A 21,933-nucleotide genomic window follows, 5' to 3' on the forward strand; every position below is an offset into this window, starting at 1 on the left:
TGGGGAAGGGGTGGGAGATAGAGGAATTAGGACCTTAAATGCCTGTTTGTTTAGCATTCCATGTGCCGTTAATCTGTCCAAATGAAAGTGATGGAGCATTTCATTTCTCGGGTGTTAATGGAAGCTGGAGAACTGGGATTGGAGGAGGGCGGAATTGAATGTAGGGGTGAGGGGAGCTAGTTCGGAGGGCTCATCCATCTCCCCCGTCATTACCGCCTTGGAGGTGCAGCCAAACCTATTAGCACATTTATTTATTTAACAATTTCCTGAACAGGGAGCTCAGCTTGATTGCTTTCGGATACAAATGTCAGTCTTTTAAATAGTCATTAAAATGGAGTCCTCTCCTGGGTCTGCCTCTCTGGGGCTAGTGAGGTGGGGCCTGCCATCATCTCCTGGAGCCTGGGCCAGGGTGAAGGGTGGGCCCCATCTGGAAGATTCTCCCCAAGGAGGTAGACCCGTGTTTCCTGAGGCTACCCTGTCCCCATCCGCACCCCATCCCTTCACTCACAGCTGTCTTGTCTCCCTACACCTACCCCTCACGGCTCCTTGTGCTCCTCTGTGTCCCCAGCCCCAGCTGAGTTTGTCCAGCACCCCCAGTCCATCTCCAGGCCAGCTGGGACCACAGCCATGTTCACCTGCCAAGCCCAGGGTGAGCCGCCCCCTCATGTCACATGGTTGAAGAATGGACAGGTGCTGGGGCCAGGAGGCCACGTCAGGCTCAAGAATAACAACAGGCATGTGTGTGGTGTGTGCCGGGGTGAGAATGGGGGAGGATGTGGGAAAGGGGGCCTGGATGAATGGCCAGAGCAGGCTGTGCCCCTCGTGCCAGGAAAGAGCACTAAATTAAATCTGGAGACTTGGGTTTGAGTCCTGGTCTGCCACTGGCTTGTGGCAAGATCTCAAGACAAGTCATGTGTCTTCTGGAGAGGCTCAGTTCCTCCACCTCTCCCGTGGGGTAATTTGGCCAACTTTTAGGGGTACTCTGCCAGGGAGAGGGGATCTGAGGCTCTCCCTCCCCCTGCAGCACCCTGACAATTTCTGGAATCGGCCCTGAGGATGAGGCCATCTACCAGTGTGTGGCTGAGAACAGTGCTGGCTCCTCACAGGCCAGCGCCAGGCTGACCGTGTTATGGGCTGAGGGGCTGCCTGGCCCCCCCCTCAATGTGCAGGCAGTCTCTCTGTCACCCACTGAGGTCCGTGTGTCCTGGAATGAGCCCCTGGTCAACACCAAGGAGATTATCGGCTATGTCCTGCACATCAGGAAGGCTGCTGGTGGGTGAGGGCTCTGCAGCCCCTTCTTTTTATTCACTGTTTTTCATCCCTTTCAATACTGCATGTCCTGACCAAACACCTTCCCTCCACTGTACCCCCTGCACACCGAATGCCCTCATTTCACCAGTGCTGGTAAGACTGTCTCATGCCCCTTACATTGCCCCTCCCTACCCTTCACCTCCCCAGACCCTCCGGAGCTGGAGTACCAGGAGGCAGTCAGCAAGAACACCTTTCAGCACCTGGTGAGCGACCTTGAACCCTCCACTGCCTACAGCTTCTACATCAAGGCCTATACCCCAAGGGGGGCCAGCTCAGCCTCTGCCCCCGTGCTGGCCAGCACCCTGGGTGAAGGTGAGGTCCAGGTATTAGAGCAAAACACCACACACGCTTGTTCAGGTTGTACACTACACTGGGCGCCTGGCCCTGAGGCTGAGTGGGGGCTGGGTCTACTTGGAGAAAGGGGCGTCCTTTTCCAACTCATGTAAAGGTATCTTTGAGCAAGTGGAGGCCTGGGGGGCAGAGGCCAGAGAGCTGCCAGACTCGTGAGGGTATGGGTCACGGTGGAAGGTGGCAACCCCCCTCACATCTTGGTCTCTGCCTGCAGCACCTGCCCCACCCCCGTTGTCCGTGCGGGTCCTGGGCGGCTCCTCCCTGCAGCTGCTGTGGGAGCCCTGGCCCCGGCTGGCCCAGCATGAGGGAGGCTTCAAGCTGTTTTACCGCCCAGCAAGCAGGGCCTCCTTCACCGGCCCCGTCCTGCTGCCTGCAACAGTCTCCTCCTACAACCTCAGCCAACTCGGTGAGGCAGACACAGACCACGCGTGGGGAGCTGGGCAGGGGTGCGGTGCCTGGTGCCAGGAGGTGGGGCGCAGGGGTTCCCTGTGTTTCCCTGCTGTGACAGAGCTGCCTGTGGGGGCTGAGGTCACTCAGCACAGCACTGCCTTTCCCTCAGACCCCACCACGGTGTACGAGGTGAAGCTGCTGGCCTACAACCAGCATGGGGAGGGCAATGCCACAGTCCGCTTCGTATCTTTGAGAGGAGCATCTGAGAGGACAGGTAGGCGTTGGGGAGGGGTTGTGGGGCTAAAGACTGGTGCTCAGGATGGGAGGCCAGGTGTTGAGTGAGGAGGGGGACAGGGATACAGGGAAGGTAGGAGAGTATAACAGTGCATGTGGCCCTTGAGAACATAGGCTTGGATTGGAGTTTGAAGTTCAATGGAGTGATATTCTAACTGTGTGACCTTAGGCAAGTTACTTAACCTCTCTGAGCCCCAGTTTTGTTCTCTATAAAACAGAGATAATAATACCTACTTTATAAAGCCGTGGTGAGGATGAAATGGTCCTTGTAAAGTGTTATTCCCAGTATCTGGCACAAAGTTAGTACTCAGTAACTAGTAAAGAGAACCAAAAAAGTAGGCTGGGGTCCTATAGGCAAAGACTATGTAGACATGGAGGTAGCTGTGGCTGAGGGAGGAGGAGCCCCAGAGGCTACGTGTCCCAGGTACTTCAGGCCAAGAGAGCCACAACTCCCAACCATCACCTGCCCCTAGCCCTGAGCCCACCATGTGACTGCCGGAAGGAGGAACCCACCAACCAAACGTCCACCACAGGCATCGTCATTGGCATCCACATCGGGGTCACCTGCATCATCTTCTGTGTCCTCTTCCTCCTGTTCGGTCAAAGGGGCAGGTGGGTCCTGGGCAGGAGGGGCAGGGATGGCCTGGAGAAGGTGCTGCTATACTGGAAAGCAGAGTTGGGGGCTCACTGTGTCCATCCTTGTGTTTTTGCCCCATCCCCCCCCCCCCCACCACACAGCCCTCCCCCTAACTCTTGGCTCACCCCCTTAGGGTCCTCTTGTGTAAGGATGTAGAAAACCAGCTCTCCACTCCTCAGGGCCCCCGGAGCCCAAGGGATCCTAGCATCCTGGCACTGAATGGGGCAGGACGGAGAGAGCGGGGCCGAGACAAGAAGCGCGTGGACATGAAAGAACTGGAACAGCTGTTCCCCCCAGCTGGGGCAGCGGGGCAGCCGGACCCCAGACCCGTGGTGAGTGCCCCCACCTCAAGCAAGCCTCTGCTTCAGGCTCTGACAGCTTCCCAAACCTGCCCTCCCTTCACCTCGGTCATCAGCCTTCACCAAGCTCCAGGCACAAAACTCATGGCTGGTGCTTCTGTCTGAGCATCTGAATCAGGCAGAGTGGTCTAGAGACCCTAAGTCCCAAGTGGGATTGGGTCCAGAGCCTGACCCTCTGGCTGGGGACTCATGGGCTCTGGCCCTCATGCTGATGCCAGTGTGACTGGCCCTTTCCTCAGCAGGATCCTGGGGACCCTGCCCTGTGTGAGGAGACCCAGTTCTCCATGCTGCCACTTGAGGGATTCAGCCTTCTGGAGGAGATGACATCAGAAGCCAAGTCCCCCTTCGCAGGCCCTGCAGCTGCCCTGCCACCCCAGGACGGAGGCCCCGGGTTCCTCAGTGAAGGACAGGCTACTCGGGCCTCCACAGCACCAGCTGCCCAGCCAGCTTACTCAGGCCAGTAGCCAGTGTCTGGCAGGCTCCGGAGGGGGCAACCCCCCATTCTCAGGTCAAAGGCAAGATTTCTCCTGTCATGTGGGACTCGGATGGGGGCTTCCCAGCATTTCTGTCCTGACTGCCCCTCAGGTTGTCAAGACCTAAAGTAGCCTCAGCAGGGATCTCCCTCCCTAGAACCTGGAGGGGTTCCTTCAGGAGCCCCTCCCTTGGACTAATGTCCCCCCTCACCTCTGCCTGGTACCCACATGACTTGGAACTGAACTAATGTTTTCCTTTAAAAAAAAAAAAAGAAAAGAGAGGGGAAGGTGAATTAGACTCCAAAAATACGCCCCTGCTGTGGCTGGGCCCCTGACACTGTCACCCTCCACTGACCTTGTTTTCTCAGGATGGATTTTTGCTGTTTGGCTCTCAGCACCTACCTCAGCCGGAATGAATGTTCTTGGGGGAGTTGGGCCGTGGCCTCAGCCCCCATCCCCAAACAGAGCCCCAAATGCACTCCTACCTCAAGCCCCTGTAGGGGCACCCCCCTCTCCCTTCCCATATTGTTGTCAAGAGTTTAAAAAAAAAAAAAGAAAAAAAAAAAAAAAAAAAAGCACTTCCCCATTTCCAGGTGTGAAAGAAAACATCTACCTCAAGGCTCGCTGGCTCTCCGGGCCTGGTTGTATCACTGGACCCTCCTCCTGCCCGCAGCCCTTCTATTGCTCCCCCAGAGAGGAGGCTAAGTCATCAAGGGCAGGCCTCTCAGGAACTACAGAAATAAAAATGGAATTGGTCAAAGAAAATGTGAAAAAAAAAAAGCCAAAAATGAGAGGAAAATTTGTTCCTTAAAGTATAAATTGCTCTAAACCAGCCACCTCCCAGCATGCTGCCGTTGCTCCTCCTTGTCCGTCTGTCCACTCCCGTTCCTACCCCTCAAGCCAACTGATCCTCAACTTGGATCCCCACGACCCTCTCTCGGCCTGAGTGGGGGCGGGGGGATGTTACCATGCGGCCTGCCTCCTATTCTGCCCAGAGACACGGAGACCCTGGAGCGGACTGGGCGTGTGACAGGTGTGTGAGCATGTCGGACAGGGAGATTTCCCTGGCACAGATGCCCAGCGCTCTATCCCATGGGACATGGCCTGTTTGACCCAACCCCCGAACAGTGGAACGACCACTGTCAGCAGATGTGGCTGGAAGATATTTTTATACAAGGTGTGTTTAAAGATTTATGTTCTTGTGACTTCTTGTTTTTCCTTTCTGTTGTGTTGTTTTTCAATATACTTAAAGTAGGAGAAAAAAAAAACAAGGAAACAAATACCTATTTTTGGTTAATTCATTTTTTTAAATAGAAGTAAAACTTTTTTTTAAAGGAAAAAAAAAAGATAAGTGTATTCCTTAAGTATGAGATTAGACCATAAAGTCCCTGACCCCCAAACCCTAAAGTTTAGTTAACTAGCTGAAGAAGGTAGAATTTGTGGTGTTTTCCTAGGAGACTGGAGTCATGTCCACGTGGACTCGGGAAAGGGCAGCCTGCCCCTTCTCCCAAATGCTGGGCCTGTGCCGATGGCCCCTCAAAACTCCCACTCTGTCCCTGCATTGGCCTCTCTGCACCCCCCTTCATCCTGGAACCCCCTCTCCCGTGGGAAGAGCGGTCTGGGGTAGGAGAGGGATGGGAAGCCCGCTGGCCTGACTTGACCTGAGTTTTGTCACACTCTACTCATTCTGACTGAATAAAAGTCCTGTTGCCAAAGTGAACCTCGAGTTTGGTGGTGGCTGTGTCAGGTCCTGGGGAGGGTGGGAGTACAGGGATTAGGGCAGCCAGGGGTGGGCCAGGCCGACTCTCCCAAGTCAAAGCCCAGGATAACAACAGCCCCCTGTGTACCACTTACAGGCACCATGCACGCTGGGCTCTCTCCACACGTAGGAAGCTTCCCTGGGTCCTCAGGACCTTCCCAAGCGGTAGTCTAGTTATTGTCCCCTCATTTTACAGATGATGAAATGGAGAAAGGATAAGACAGATGAAGGAAATGTCTAAAATCTCAGCCAGTTACGGCAGGATCAGAGTTTGTATCCAGACCAGGCCACGTGATTCCACAGTCTGTATTCTGACCACTGCTCTGTACCTCCTCAGCTGGCAGTGAGGAGTCTGAGACTAGCCCCTTGGCCCTAGTGACAGCTCACCAGTACTGAACCAGGTACTTTTCATGCACTGTCTACCAGAAAGGACCATTTTCGTCTCCACTCCAAAGTTGAAGAATGGCATCTGGCTGATTCTTTCCAGGTCACACAACCAGAACTCGTGGCCAGCCCTCTCCATTACTCCCTGTCCGCTCCTCAGTCCAGGCTCCTGAAGCCAGGTGTCTGGAGCTGCCAAAGCTTGGGGTAGGCCAAGAGAGATTTGGCTTCAAGGTGGTTGTACGGACAAAAATCTGGAGGTCTCAGAGGACCTTAAGCTTAGTAGAAGGCAACAGTGCAACTGCTTAGAATGTCCGTGTTGCCTCTACTGCAGAAATGGAGAGTCAAGGCTCAACCTGGGAAGTTCCGCAGGTCTAGAGGGCTGGGATCTGTACCCAGAGGCACCTTTTGGGAGGAGCAAACCAGCCTAGTGGTTTGCAAGCTGGGCTTCTCCAGCTGTGGCTAGAGGTCGGGGGGCGAACCTCTCTGCAGGGGGATTCCACTCTCCCTGCCCACACTCAGCCAGAGCAGCTCCACTTTTATGTCTTACATGTTGTACTTTTCATGAGATTTCATTTGAAAGCCCCTGGCCTGGCACTTCTGCCCACGGTCAGACCAGAAATGGTGTTGTGGATGCTGAACCAAGAAAGAGAAGCCTGAAACCACCACAGCACCTGTTCTGAGTCTCCGGGGGAAGTGGTTGATTTGCCCTGATTTTCTCAGAGAAAAGATCTAAGCCCAAATAGAGACGCAATACCTCACCTTTCTTTACATGGAACTTTGCAACACAGGAATTCTTCAACACAACCAGCCGTCCAAGGGCTGCCTGAGAAGATGGTGGGTTTGTCATCTGTTCAAGCAGATCCTGCAGGGGGTGAGAGTAGACCAGGTGAACCTCCTGCAGGGGGTGAGAGTAGACCAGGTGAACCTCCTGCAGGGGGTAAGAGTAGAACAGGTGAACCTCCAGTGTCCCTTTCCCCTCCAAGAGTCCAAGATACCAGTACCTTCCCTCGGGAGACATCCAGAAACATTTAGAAACCACCTAATATGACCCATGTAGATGTATGCAAATTACATACAAATTACATGCAAATATAGGCAGGGCCTGTATAACAAGGCCAAACCAGGCTAAGGTAAAGGGAAGCAGAGTTCCAATTAGGAAGATTCACAGAACTAGGCGTCAAAGCCGGAGGGGCCTGGCTGGAATCTGAGTCCTGATCTCAAATAGTCCCACAGCCTCAGGCTGAAAACACCCGTCCCCATCCTCCCCCCACCACACACTATCTTTGGGCAGAAAACAGTAGCAGCTAGGACTTACAACCTGCTCCAATTGTCTAATGCTCTATAACAAGCCACCACACAACTTAATGGCTTAATCTAACATTTATTTTATTCATACCTTTGCAGTTTGGGCAGGGCTCAGCAGGGACAGTTGTGGGGACATCAGCAGTGGCAGCTTGAAGCCTGGGGCTGGAATTATCTGAAGGCCCGCTGGCTCTCATGTCTGGTGGCTGATGCTGGCTGTCGGCCCCAACACCCGCATGTGGCCTCTCCATGTGGCCTGGGCTTCCTCACAGCATGGTGGCTGGGATCCAAGGATAAGCAACTAGAGAGAGCCAGGCAGAAATTACATCATCATTTCAAATCTAACCCTGGATGTCACGTGGTGTCACTTCTGCCATGTTCTACTCATTAGAATCAAGTCACTAAGCCTGGCCATGTTCCAGGGGAGGGGACTTAGGGAGTAGAGTCAAAGTTATGGACATGTTTTAAAACTGTCTCAGGACCACTTTGGGGGACAAGTGGAGAACAAGTGAGCTGGGGGGCTGGGTGAGCAGGAAAGCTCCCCCTCAGAGGACATGGCATGAAGGGGCTGCTGCTGGGGCTGCTCCCAGGGCTGCTCCCGATGCCTACACAAGCCCTGTATATGGGCCACATCCCAATTATTAGTGAAGATGGACACTGGTGTCCAGTCCTGAGGCCAATGCAGGGGGCGGGGGGGAACCAGGCCCATGTGAATGCCTGGAAAGGCGCTTCTCTACTGCCTGTTCCCTCTCCTCGTGCAGTAAGGGGGGAAGCTGGTGCAAGCCCAACAGCCCCATCCCAGCCTGGGATGCTAGACCCCAGAATGACAGAGCCAGAAGGGACCAGTGACTCTCTCATGAAACAGCTTGTGTCACCCTGTGCCGTGTGCCTATTGCCACAGTGCAGGGTCTGGTCCTGGCCATCACTCCAAAATGCTCACTGCCTGGGGCTCCTTCTCCCCTGAATGCCAATGTCCTGTGCTGTTCAACTTCCTGCACTTATTTCCTTGCCTCACAGTCTGACTCCCCACTATAGGAATTTGTGTTCCCAGGGCCCACTTAGTACCTATTGAATGAAGGCATGCAGGAATGGGACATCTAACTGGAATGCTGGGGACACTGTCATGAAGTTACAAAGAAAAAATTCTTTGGGCCAATCCCTGGCTAGCATGGTATCATCTTGGGTTAAACAACAGGGGAGTTTTGCACCTGGAAACTTGGGGTCATTCCTCCCGTGACTAAGCCTCCAATTATTGGGGATGAGGTGGGAGGAGGAAGAACTGGAGTCCCGGGAGGAGTGATTTCTCTTCCATGCCCTGCTCAGGTATCAGCTTAGAGAGGTCCTTCTTTAACTGGAGTTTAACTGGTGGCTCAGTGGCCACATACCCTCAGATTTTAGCTACCTGGGAGCTAGCCCAGAGCTCACACTCTGTTGTTGAGAATGATGAGCTCTGTCTCCTAGTGAGAAGCATGGTATGTTCTGGAGCCGAGGTGGTGCTCTGGCCCAGCTGGAGTCTGGCTGATGTGGTCTGAACCCTGTGCTCAGCCATTTCCTAATCATGCGACCACAAGCAGATGACTTAACTTCTTTAGGCCTCAGTTTTCTCATCTGTAAAATAGGGATAATATGCTCCTACCTCAAAGGGTTGTTAACTCAGTTGGCTTCTTTACAGAAACTGATAAGCTAAGCCTAAATTCATATGGACCTTGACTAGCAAAACAATCTTGAGAACAAAGAACAAAGTTGGAAGACTCACACTTGCTGATTTCAAAACTTACTACAAAGCTACAGTAATGAAGACAGTGGGGTACTGACATAAGGACAGACATACAGATCAATGAGATAGAATTGTGAGCCCAGAAATAAACACTCACATATATGGTCAATTGATTTTTGACAAGGATATCAATACAGTTCTTAGGGGAATAAGAGACTTTTCAACAAATGGACAAGTCGATATTCACATGCAATGGAATGAATTTGGACCCCTACCTCACACCATGTAAAAAGAAATTAAAATGGAGCAAACACCTAAATGTAAAAGCTAAAACAGAAGAAAACATAGATGTACATATTTGTAACCTTGGATTAGGTGATAGCTTCCTTGACATCATGCCAAAGGTACAACAGATAAAGTGTGCACCATCAAAATCAAAAATGCTTATGTTTCAAATGAAACCATCAAGAAAATGATAAGACAAGCACAGAATGGGAGAAAATATTTGCACGTCATATTTCTGATAAAGGATTTGTATCTGGAATATATAAAGAACTCATGATTCAGTAATAATAGCTCAATAATAAAAAGACAAGTAGCCCAATTTAAAAATGGGCAAAGGTGGGGCACTTGGCTAGCTCAGTCAGAAGTGCACACGACTCTCGATCTCAGGGTCATGAGTTCAAGCCACACATGGGTGTAAAGATTATTTAAAATCTTAAAAAAAGATAGATAGACAGATAAAAATGGGCAAAGGATCTGAATATACATTTCTGCAAAGAAGATACACAAATGGCCAATAAGCACATTGATGAAATAAATAAACAGTAAAACCACAATGGCATATGACTTTGTTGCTAATAGCATAGCTGGAATAAAAAAGTCATGTAATATCAAGTGTTGTCGAAGATGTGGAGAAATCAGAACCCTCATACACTGCTGGTGGGAATGTGAAATTGTGCAGCTATTGTGAAAAGCAGTCTGCCTATTCCTCAAAAAGCTGAACATAGAGTTACTAGATGACCAGCAGTTCTATTCCTAAGTATATATTGAAGAAAAATGAAAAAACAAAAGTTTACAAAAAAACTTGTACATCGATGTTCATAACTACAAGAACTATGATGGGGCTCCTGGGTGGCTCGGTCAGTTGAGCATCCAACTCTTGGTTTCAGCTCAGGTCATGATCCCAGGGTCGTGGGATTGAGCCCCGTGTTGGACTCAATGCTGAGCATGGAGTCTGCTTAAGATTCTCTCTCTTTCCTGCTGCCCCTCTCTCCCGCTTGCTCTCTCTCTCTCTCAAAAAAAAAAAAAAAAAAAAATCTGTGATAGATAAAAACTGGAAATAACTTAAATGTCCACCAGCTGATGAATGGATACACAAAATGTGGTATATCCATACAATAGGATATTATTTAGCAGTAAAAAGGATGAACCTTGAAAACATTAAGCTAAGTAAAAGAAGCTAGTCACAAAGGACCATGTATTGTGTATGATTCTGTTTGTACAAAATGTCCAGAGTAGGCAAATCTATAGAGACAGAGAACATATAAGTGGTTGCCTAGGGCTAGGGGTTAGGGGAAAATGGGGAGTGACTGCTAATTGGCACAGGGTTTCTTTTTGGGGTGATGAAAATGTTTTAGAATTTTCTATGGTAATGGTTGCACAGCCATATATTAAGAACTACCAAGTTGCCTACTGTAATGGGTAAGTTGTATGGTATATGAATTACATTTTGATAAGGCTGTGATTTATTTTTTTTAACGTTTACTTATTTTTGAGAGAGAGAGAGAGAGAGTGTGAGTGGAGGAGGTACAGAAAGAGAGGGGGACAGGATCAGATGCAGGCTCTGTGCTGACAGCAGAGAGCTACATGTGGGACTTGAACTCAGCCACCCAGGTGCCCAATAAAGCTGTCATTTAAAACATTTAAAAGCAGCTGAAAGGACTCAATGAGTTTGTAATAAGGGAAGTGTGCAGTTTGTGTTCAAATAATCCCATTGTTACATACAGAGAAACGGGTGGGCAAGGCAAGGTGACCCAAGTGGAAGGTGAAGAGTGGGATAAAGAATAAAGTAAGCAAGTGGCCAACTCTTGATTTGGGCTCAGATCATGATCTCACAGTTCATGAGAGGTAGCCACTTGATGGGCTCGTGCTGACAGCATGAAGCCTGCTCTGGATTTTCTCTCTCTCTCTCTCTCTCTTTCTCTCTCTCTCTCTCTCTCTTTCTCTCTCTCTCTCTCCCCCCCCCTCCCCTGCTTGCGCTATCTCTCCCTCTCTTCCTCTCTCAGAATAGATAAACTTTTTAAAAAGAAGAAGAAGAAGAAGGAAGGAAGCTTGAAGGGACCTCTGCACCTGTCCTGGCGTGCATGTGCTGGAGGGAGTCTCTGGACACAACATCCCAGCCTGGACGCTCCGCTCTCCCAGGAGAAGGGCTGTGACTGGAGGGGTTTGCTGCCACCCTGTGGAATTAGCAAGGATTACAGTTATGGGGACTTGGGTCTGATAGAAGCTAGCTGCTATGATGTGCTCAGCCCGTACAAGAGAGAAACAGACCAGGCCTTCAGTGAACTTTCTGTACAGGCTTGAAGAAAAATAATTGCAATCTATCCAAATACTTGGATGATAGCAGCAACAAGCTGTGGAAACAGAAGAAAATGCAATTCAGGGGTCCCTGGCTGGCTCAGTAGAAAGAGCATGTGACTCTTGATCTTGCAGCCGTGAGTTTGAGCCCCATGCTGGGTGCAGAGATTACTTAAAAAGAAAACACAATTCACATAAGTCTAGGATTAAGGAAGGCTTCAAAGAGGAATGGTGAGGGAGGCAAAGGCTCTGAGGCTGAAGGCACAGCAGGAGCAAAGGCATAGAAGTGTAAAAGGACATGGTGTGCTGCTTGAGCAGCCAGGAAGCTATCATCGGCTGCATGGAGCCTCTGTGGAGTCCTGAGTGCCCCCACGATAAAGATGATACCTCCGTTATTATTTCTTGTGGCATTTTGTAGAATACCTCCATATCACCTCATCTGAGTCTTCTCTAAGCCTCGTGGGGGGCAGGGCTGAACTTAATGTCATCTTTTCGTTTAACAGAAGTGGAAACTGAGGCCTGGAGAAGTGAGGTTGTAGAGCTAGGGCTGGAACATGGGCCTCCCTGTCTGCTGACTTGTTATCTGTGTACTGAGGAGAAAGGGGCAGGGGAACCCAGGGACAGGGAGGAGAGGGAATGGTCTAAACTGGCTGAGATGATGATTTTCTTTTTGAATATTAAGGAGAGACCCAGGAATGTCAGACCCAAGAGTAGGATGGTTGACAAAGTTGGGCATGTCCTAAAATGCGGGTTAGATCAGGAACCTGCCATAGCTTCCCATTGTTCCCAGAGCAGTACAACAGCTTTGACCTAGCATTCAAGGCCCCCTCACAAGAGGCAGTGTAATCCAGTGGCTAAGAGCACAGGCTTGGGTTTGTAATCCCCACTCAGCCGCTGTCCAGCTGTGACCCAGTGAATATCCCTTAACGTCTGGTACCATTTCCTCCCCTATAAACTATGGATAAGGATAGCACCCACCTCACAGGTTGTGAGCAGTAAACAAGTAAGTTATATAAGGCATTCAGGACCTTGGTTGCTATTAATTATTATTATTATTATTATTATTATTATTATTCAGAACAGAGCCTAATTCTTGGCTCCTATCATTGAGTCCAATCCTTCAAGTTGGACTCCTGGCTTCTCTAGTACACACTATGCACAATGGTGCCTCCAAGCCTTTCCGCAAGAAGTTTCCGTACCCTGGAATGAGCCCACTCCACTGGTCCCTTTTTTCGAGATCCTTTCAAACACTGCCTCCTCCTGATGTCTTCCCTGATCCTCTCCAGTTAGAACCACTTCTGCTTTTGCCCTTCCTCTGCACCTTGCTTAACCCTCTCATTCAGAGCTACTTCCTTCTGCAACAAATATGCACAAAATGTCTGTCATCCTTGCCTGGAGAACTTAGGAAGTGAGTTTCCTAAGGACAAGCATGGTGTCTTACATCTCTTTATGACTCAGGGAGAGCTGACATGGAGTAGCACTAACTCAATAAATGTTTGTGGAAAGAAAGCTAGAAAGCAGGAAAGCAAAGACAAAGGGAAGGGGGGAGGGAGGGAGAGAGGAAAGAAGGAAGTGGGGGGAGGAAGAGGAGAGAGAGGGGAAAGGTGACCTGGAAATGAAGCCAAGAGAGACTTTAAGAGAAACCAGCCCTGGCCATGTTTACCAAAGACTTTGGGGAAGAGACAGGAGACTGGGTGATTTGCAGCTCAGGTTCCTGGGCTCTTATTTTCACTCCTTAAGCCACAGCACTGAAAAGACTTTGAAAACCTCACAGTGGCTCTGGACTTGCTATTTAGCCCCTCTGAAGCTCCATTTCCTCATCTGTGACACAGATAATAATGGCACTTAATCTAATTGGGCTGTTGGGAAGATCAAATGAGAAAATAACTAGAAAAATCCTGGGCACCTGGGCCACAGTAAGTACTCAATGAACGTTATATATTAGGATGGTGATGGTTTGGTAGTTCTAAGAATTCCAGACATGTCCAAATAAAAGACTGCTCACTGCTGGGGAGGGTAGGTGCTTCCTAAGCTTGGAGAGATGCCTTTTGTCCTAGAGCCCTGCCCAGTGGTCACACAAAAGTCACTGAGTGTTTTCTCCAGGGCCTTCCCACCCGCCCCTGCAACAAGATACACAATAAAGCCTCCTGATTGCTTGATTAAAGGAAGTGGATACACAATTAATTTCAATTTTAGGCCTAACCCTCCTAGCCTTTCAAAAAGAATCACACACCCTATTCCAATTTACACACTGAAACAATATGAAATTTTCCAGCAGGTTCTGAAGCCTTTGAAGTGACCAGACCAGACTATTGATTTATTTCCAGCTAACCTTTCTCTTTGAACCCAGAAGGGTCAAGGTTAATTATACAATAAAACACCCTGTGCCCAGCTGCCCCCTTTGAGGGCTCAGGGAGCCCCCAGACCTTTCCAAGCCGGCAAGCGGCGGATCGTATTTCTGATTCCTTCTCTGCATTCATTTCCTTCATCAGGACCCATTAAGGAGAAGAAAAAAACCTCAACCCCCTCATTTCCTCCCTGAGAGATAAATTTTAATTTGCTGGAAACCAACAAAGGGGATCTAAACCATGTTTCTAGGCTGCACCCTCAGGTTGAAAACTCTAGTTGGGAGCACAGCACCTATTCTGGGCTGGCTGGGAAAAGGGGGGAGAAGTGGTAGAGGGACGCAAAGGGGTACACAGGCACCCCCATTTGCCTCTCCCCCACAGGGGGAAGGGAGTCCCTGGAGGGATCGACTCTGTGGATGCTACCAGCGTGACCAGGTGCCTGACATGGGTTAACCCACTGGCTGAGGCTTCTCCTGTGTGCACTAGGTTGGCCCTCAACAGCCTCACCAGGTGGGCACCATCTAATCCCTGCTTCCCATCACTGAAACAGGCTCGGATTGGTAACACACCTGGTTCCAGTTATCATAGGCAGGCAGTGGCAGGGCCAGGATTGGAACCCAAACTTTTGTTCTCCTTGTAAAATAATGGGTTCTCTTCCCCTGCGTCTTCCCACCCCAGGGAAACAACATAATGTAAAAGTTCTTTTTATTTCCATCATTAAAAGAAAAAGAAAGAAGATTCAAAGTTGTGATCTAATGTATAGTCCATTATCCAGTGTCCTCAGTTATCCCAACAATGTCCACCTTAGCTGTGTTTCCCAGATCCAGGATCCAACCAAGGCTCACACACTCTCTTGGCTGTCATGTCCCTTTACTCTGTGTTGTCCCAGAACCGACCCATCCTTCTCTGCTCTTCCTGACACTGACATTTCTGAAGGGACAAGGTCAGTGGTCCTGCAGAGTGACCCATGGTGTGGATTTGTCTCATGTTTCCTCCTGACTAGAGAGTCAGATAATATTTTTGCCACAAGCAATTCACATGTGATGCTATATTCATTTTAGCATCTGGAGTCCCATGATGCCAACAGTTTGTGATGAGGGACTTAGACTGATGTTTGTCCTTGGCCTTCTAGCGGCTTCTCAGGGTGGGCGTGCCTTTAGCATTGGCCACAAAGGAACATGCTTCCTAGGACTCTTCCGACCCACAGACTACAACGTAGAACCTTGGGAGGAAGTTCACCAAACAGCCCAAGACACATTTTCCCAGTTCTTCTCGCTGGAACATTCCCGTGTTGGTGTCAAGGCTCAACACCCATGTCTCCACCCCCATGAGGCCTTCATAAGTCTCAGAATAAACGCTCCCTCCTCTGCTCCACAACCCTCTGTTTCTGCCTCATTGTGTGATTTATCTTAAGGCAGTAAAGGTCACTGGGGAGCTCTTACCGCCGCCTCTATGTCCAGGGCCCACCATAGAAAGTTCTCCATAAAAATTTGTCAAAAAAGCTATAATCCAAATAACACCAGCCTGCCTTGGGGGCAACCTCAGTTTTACATTTGAAAGAAAAGCCCAATGTCCAATAACAAATTGAAAAGCTATTTAAGTCTGCTGAAGAACCTGGAAGAGGTGCCAGCGGATGAATTAGACCGCAGGTCACATACCAGAGTCCTAAATATCCTCTTCACCCATCTTTCTCCCTATCATCTCATGGTCTTCCTTCACCTCCAAACCTCTCTGCTTTCTCTTCTTGCCCAAATCCCTCCTCTTTCACAATCAACTTGGTTCATCCTCAAGTGTAAGAAAAATGTATTGATTTAGTTCAAACAAGCAATACACAGAAGCATTCTCCTTGTCTGTTTATTTTTAAAGTTTATTTTGAGAGAGAGCACGTGTACATGCCAGCAGGGGAGGGGCAGAGAGAGGGAGGGAGAGAGAGAATCCTAAGCAGGCTCCACACTGTCAGCACAGAGCCCGACGTGGGGCTTGGTATCACAAACCGTGAGACCATGACCTGAGCTGAGATCAAGAGTCAGATACTTAACCAACTGAGAGACTGAGCCTCTCCTTGTTTAAAGGGAAAAAAAAAAAATGTTGTGTAAGTTCCCTCTCAACCATTCCAAGCCCAGTTCCCTCCTAGGGATAATACCATTATCAGTTTTGCGTATCCTTCTGGGCCTTTTTCTGTGGAATACAGACTTTCCTATATGGATATGCTAACATCCTTGCACTGTTTCCCTGTACTCATCAGCATGTGTTTCTGTACGGCAGAAATGAGAGGATTTGCTGGGTGTGGGGCACGTGCATTGTGAATCTAATCCAGCCCACCTAATGATTCCCTCCACCCCAAGACACTGTGCATCCTTACTCTCCGCCAGCAGTCTAAGATAGGACCAGGGCTGTTTTTCTTTCCTTCTCTCCCACGGCTGCTCTGAGGACCTTGGTGCAAGCGTGGTTTAACTTCTGTAAATCAATATGATACACCACATTGACAAAATGAAGGATAAAAATCATAGGGTCATCTCAACAGATGCAGAACAAAAGCATTTAACAAAATTCAACATCCATCTATGATAAAAACTCTCGAGGCACCTGGGTGCTCAGCTGAGCATCCAACTTCGGCTAAGGTCATGATCTCATAGTTCATGGGTTCGAGCCCCGTGTCAGGCTCTGTGCTGACAGCGTGGAGCCTGCTTCAGATTCTCTGTCTCCCTCTCTCTGCCCCTCCACTGCTTGTATTCTCTCCCTCTCAAAAATAAATAAACATTAGAATAAATAAAAAAAAAAAAAACTCTCAACAATGTGGGTAGAGAGGGAATGTACCTAAACATAATAAGGGCCATATGTGACAAACTGACAGCTAACATCATACTCAATGGTGAAAAGCCGAAATCTTTTCCTATAAGATCAGGAACAAGACAAGGATGCCCACTTTTGCCTCTTTTATTCAGCATAATATTAGAAGTCCTTGGGGTGCTGGAGTGGCTCAGTTGGTTAAGTGTCTGACTTCAGCTCAGGTCATGGTCTCATGGTTCATGGGTTCAAGCCCCGTGTCAGGCTCTGTGCTGACAGCTCAGAGCCTGGAGCCTGCTTCAGATTCTGTGTCTCCTTCTCTCTGTGCCCCTCCCCGACTTGTGCTCTGTCTCTTCCTGTCTCTCAAAAATAAACATTAAAAAAAAGGGGGGGAGGGTCCTAGCCATAGCAATTTGGCAAGAAAAAGATATAAAAGGCATCCAAATTGGAAAAGAAGAAATAAAAGTGTCACTATTTGCAAATGACATAATACTATAAATAGAAAACCCAAAAGACTCCACTATAAAACTGTTAGAACTAATAAATGAACTCAGGGGTACCTGAATGGCTCAGTTGGTTAAGCACGTGACTTTGGCTCAGGTCATGATCTCATGGTATGTAAGTTCGAGCCCCACACCAAGCTCTGTGCTGACAGTGCAGAGCCTGCCTGGGACTTGCTCTTTCTCCCTCTCTCTCTACCTCTCCCCCAGTGACACATGCGTGCATGTGCGTGCTTGCACACACTCGCTCTCAAAATAAATAAATAAACATTAAAAAAAAGAATAAATGAATTTGGTTGCAGGATACAAAATAAAAATACAGAAATCTGAGACATTTCTATACAGTAATAATGAACTACTAGAAAGAGAAACCAGAAAAACTAGGAAAACAATCCCATTTACAATTACATCAAAAAGAATAAAATACCTAGGAGTAAATTTAAGAAGCGAAAGACCTGTATTCTGAAAACTATAAGACACTGATGAAAGAAATTGAAGAAGACACAAATAAATAGAAAAATATTCCGTGTGCATGGATCAGAAGAATTAACATTTTTAGAATGTCTATACTAGTGTAAGCAACCTACAGATTCAATGCAATTCCTAGCAAAATTCCAAGGGAATTTTTCACAAAACTAGAATAATTCTAAAATTTGTCTGGAACCACAAAAGATCCTAAATAGCAAAAGCAATCTTGAGAAAGAAGAACAAACCTGGAGGTTCGGAAATCTCATTCTCTGCTTTCAAACTATACTTATAGAGCTCTAGTAGCCAAAATGATAGGGTTTGGCAGGAGAACAGATGCATGGATCAATGGAACAGAATTGAGAGCCAGAGTTAAAACCACATATATATGGACAATTAATTTATGACAAAGAAGCCAAAAACATACAATGGAAAAAAGGCAGTCTCCTCAACAAATGTGTTGGGAAAACTGGACAGCCAGAATGCAAAGAATGGAAGTATTCCACTATTTTACAACATACACAAAAATTAACTCAAAATGGATTAAAGATTTGAATGTAAGACATGAAACCATAAAATTCCTCAAAGAAAACATAGGCAGTAAGCTTCTTGACATCAATCTTACTGACTTTTTTGTGGATCTGACTCCAAAGGCAAGGGAAGCAAAACCAGAATGGGACTATATCAAATAAAAGGCTTCCACAAAGCAAAATAAACCATCATCACAATGAAAAGACAACCTACTGAATGGTCTAAGATTTTTTTCAAATCATATCTGACAAGAACTCATATAACTCAGCAGCAAAAAAAAACAAGCAATCCAATCAAAACATGGACAGAGGGGAGTGCCTGAGTAGCTCAGTGGGTTAAATCTCTGACTCTTGGTTTGGGCTCAGGTCATGATCTCACAGTTCATGAGTTTGAGCCCTGAATCAGGCTCTGCAACTGACAACATGGAGACTGTTTAGGATTCTCTCTCTCTCCCTCTCTGCCCCTCCCCCACTCAGGCTGTCTCTCTCTCAAAAAAAATAATTAACTTAAAAACAAAACAAAACAAAACAGGGTGCCTGGGTGGCTCAGCTGGTTAAGTGTTCAACTTTGGCTCAGGTCATGATCTCATGGTTCGTGGGTTCAAGCCCTGCGTCAAGCTTTGTGTTGACAGCTCAGAGCCTGGGGCCTGCTTCAGATTCTGTGTCTCCCTCTCCCTCTGCAACCCTCACCCCCCACTCACACTCTGTCTCTCTCTCTCTCTCAAATAAACATTAAAAAAAAAAACCAAAAAAACAGGCAGAAGACCTGAATAGACATTTCTCCAAAGAAGGCATATAGATGGCCAACAGGCACATCAAAAGATGCTCAACATCACTAATTTATTAGGGAAATTATCAGGGAATTCAAAACCAAAATGAACTATCACCTCACACTGGTTAGAAAGGGTGGAATGGGTGTTATCAAAAGACAAGAAACAACAAGTGCTGAAGAGGATAGAGAGAAAACAGAACCCTCATATGCTGTTGGTGGGAATGTGAACTGGTGTAGCCACTATGGAAAACAGGAAGGAGACTCCTTTAAAAAAAAAAAAAATAGAACTACCATATGATCCAGCTTTTCTATTTCTGGGTATTTATCCAAAGAAAATGAAAACACTAACTCAAAAAGATACCTGACCCCTGTGTTCACTGCAGCATTATTTACACCAAAAAAATGGAAACAACCTAAATGTCTATTCATATTCACATATATATATATGACATCTTCTTTATCTATTGATCCAAAGATGGAAGGATACACACACACACACATATACACATACATATATTCATACATACAATGGAATATTACAGCTGAGTAATATAAAAGTAATAAAAAAGAATGCAATCTTGCCATTTGTGACAACATGGATGGACCTTGAAGTTATTATGCTAAGTGAAATAAAAGTCAGAGAAAGACAAATACCATATAATTTCACTCATATGTGGAATCTAAAAACAAATAAACAAAACAAAAACAAACTCATAGATACAGAGAACAGACTGGTTGTTACCAGAGGGGAAAGGGAGTGGGGAGGGGGTGAGCAAAATGGGTGAAGGGACTCACTTGTATGCTGATAATGGTAAGTGGACTTTGAGTGGTGATTATTTTGTAGCACATACAAATGTCAGGTTATAGGGATGCCCGGGTGGCTCAGTCGATTAAGTGCCTGACTCATGATTTCAGCTCAGGTCATGATCTCATGGTTGTGAGATCAAACCCTACATTGGGCTCCATGCTAGGAGTGGAGCCTGCTTAAGATTCTCTCTCCCTCTCCCTCTCTCTCTCCAACCCCCTAACCAAAAAGTCAAATTATAACGTTATATACATGAAACATACAATATTATATACCAATATTACCACAATTTAAAAATAAAAGAGATCCTAGGAGCTTTTCCTATTGGTAAACACCTAGTTCAATCCCAACAAGCCCCATCCATTGATTTTAGCTGGTTTAGAAATGATTGAATCTCTAGATATTCTTGTTTCCAAGTTGGAATTATCATCTAGTTAAAAAACAAAATTCAACTGAGTACATTCTGTTTTAAGTAATCTCTGTACCCAATGTGGGATCTAATTTGTGACCCTGAGATCAAGAGTCACATGCTCTTCTAACTGAGCCAGCCAGGCACCCACAACAGAGAACATTCTCAACCTCTTACTGGCTTTTTCTCTTTTCTTTTCTTTTTTCTTTTCTTTTCCTCCTCTCTCTCACTCCCTTTCTATTTTCTTAAGTAATCTCCATGCCCAACATGAGGCTTGAACTCACCATCCCAAAATCAAGAGTTGCATGCTCTACTGACTGAGCCAGCCAGGTGTCCCTCTTACTGGCTTTCTTCAATGATTTATGAACAGAGTGGCATCTAATCTAGCAGATAGAAAGGAGCTCTCAGGAGCTATAAAAAATGAACTTTTATAGGGAGAAGAGTGTGGGAACAAAGAAGTTACACTAGCAAAAATCTGGATTGGTTGTGGCAAAGTCCCTATCTTTTAGGAGATAACAGGGGTCTATCTATCAAGCAGATGACCTCACTAGTGCTGATCTGATAATTTCTGATTGACCGGTTTAAGATTGCATTTCTAGGAGAGCCAAAACTGTAAGTTAAGTCTTGGTTTGGTGATGAGGGGCTTGGCATAAATGACTCTATTATGGGCCTGTTGTCTTCTTTTTAACACTCACCGGGCCTTTTTCTTGTTTCCCTGTGTCCTTCTTTTTCCCTGGTCCCTGTCTACCTGTTTCTCTGACCCTCCAGTTCTCCTTGGCCAGGCTGGACAGTGCCCCTGGAGCCAGGGCTGGGAGTGAACCTGCTGTTTCTGGGCCAAAACCCCACTCAAGTTCCCACCCTTTGCTTCTGCCCAAAGCGGGCCCAGGATGCATGCGTGAGCCAGGCACAGGCTCACCCAGGAATCCCACCTGCCTAAGCCATAGCAAACCTTGCAAATTGTGTACCCTGGGGATGTATTACCTATTCAAGAACATTAACTAAATCTTTAAAAAAAATTAAAAAAAAATTTTTTTTTAATGTGTATTTATTTTTGAGAGAAAGGGAGAGACAGAGCGTGAGCAGGGGAGGGGCAGAGAGAGAGGGAGACACAGAATCTGAAGCAGGCTCCAGGCTCTGAGCTTTCAGCACAGAGCCTGATGCAGGGCTTAAACTCACAAACCACCACCCAGGCACCCCTAAATCTTTAAAAAATTTAAATCACCAGGCAATGAGTAATGAAGCTAAAACATATGCATACAAATACTTAGCATTTGGGAAATTTTTAAATGAAAAATAAAACAGTGTTAAAAAAAACTAAACTGAAGGGCCGCTGGGTGGCTCAGTAGGTTAAACGTCTGACTCCGGCTCAGGTCATGATCTCCCGGGTTTGTGGGTTCAAGCCCTATATCAGGCTCTGTGCTGACAGCTCAGAGCCTGGGGCCTGCTTTGGATTCTGTGTCTCCCCCCTCTCTCTGCCCCTCTCACCGTCTCTGTCTCAAAAAGAAATAAACATTAAAAAATTTAAAAAAAATTTTTTTTAATAAAATAAAAATTAAACTCTAGATAAAACACTGTTGGGGCACTTGGGTGGCTCAGTCAGTTGAGTATCCTACTCTTGATCTTGGCTCAGGTCATGATCTCATGGTTCATGAGCCACCCAGGCTGCCCTGTCTTTCCACTGTAATGTGGGCACATCATCCCTGTAATAAGGCACATATGTTTGTTTTCCAAAGCACCATTCTTATTCCATTATTTCACTT

At 47.2% G+C, this 21,933-nt stretch overlaps 1 protein-coding gene and 1 long non-coding RNA gene across 3 annotated transcripts in view; one reads left to right on the plus strand and one right to left on the minus strand.

The window, feature by feature from the left end:
- The window catches only part of IGDCC3 (immunoglobulin superfamily DCC subclass member 3), a 40,698-nt gene extending 36,746 nt beyond the window's left edge, over positions 1 to 3,952 (plus strand). Inside the window, exons 7-14 of the mRNA XM_042941688.1 lie at positions 569 to 734; positions 1,025 to 1,272; positions 1,459 to 1,623; positions 1,877 to 2,068; positions 2,222 to 2,326; positions 2,820 to 2,958; positions 3,117 to 3,315; positions 3,582 to 3,952. Of these exons, the coding sequence (XP_042797622.1) occupies positions 569 to 734; positions 1,025 to 1,272; positions 1,459 to 1,623; positions 1,877 to 2,068; positions 2,222 to 2,326; positions 2,820 to 2,958; positions 3,117 to 3,315; positions 3,582 to 3,806 (1,439 nt within the window). The 3' untranslated portion in view covers positions 3,807 to 3,952. The remainder of the gene's footprint in view (positions 1 to 568; positions 735 to 1,024; positions 1,273 to 1,458; positions 1,624 to 1,876; positions 2,069 to 2,221; positions 2,327 to 2,819; positions 2,959 to 3,116; positions 3,316 to 3,581) is intronic.
- LOC122221908 overlaps positions 1,691 to 21,933 on the minus strand; it is a 38,711-nt gene continuing 18,468 nt past the window's right edge. Inside the window, exons 3-7 of one of the 2 annotated variants that reach the window (XR_006203506.1) lie at positions 11,330 to 11,436; positions 7,355 to 7,561; positions 6,718 to 6,820; positions 4,429 to 4,546; positions 1,691 to 2,938 (exon numbers count right to left, since the gene is read on the minus strand). This is a non-coding gene — a long non-coding RNA (uncharacterized LOC122221908). Of the gene's footprint in view, positions 2,939 to 4,428; positions 4,547 to 6,717; positions 6,887 to 7,354; positions 7,562 to 11,329; positions 11,437 to 21,933 lie in introns of both variants that reach the window. The other variant, XR_006203507.1, reaches the window with a different exon arrangement.

This window comes from Panthera leo, chromosome B3 (assembly GCF_018350215.1).
Source record: "Panthera leo isolate Ple1 chromosome B3, P.leo_Ple1_pat1.1, whole genome shotgun sequence".
Classification (NCBI taxonomy): domain Eukaryota; kingdom Metazoa; phylum Chordata; class Mammalia; order Carnivora; family Felidae; genus Panthera; species Panthera leo.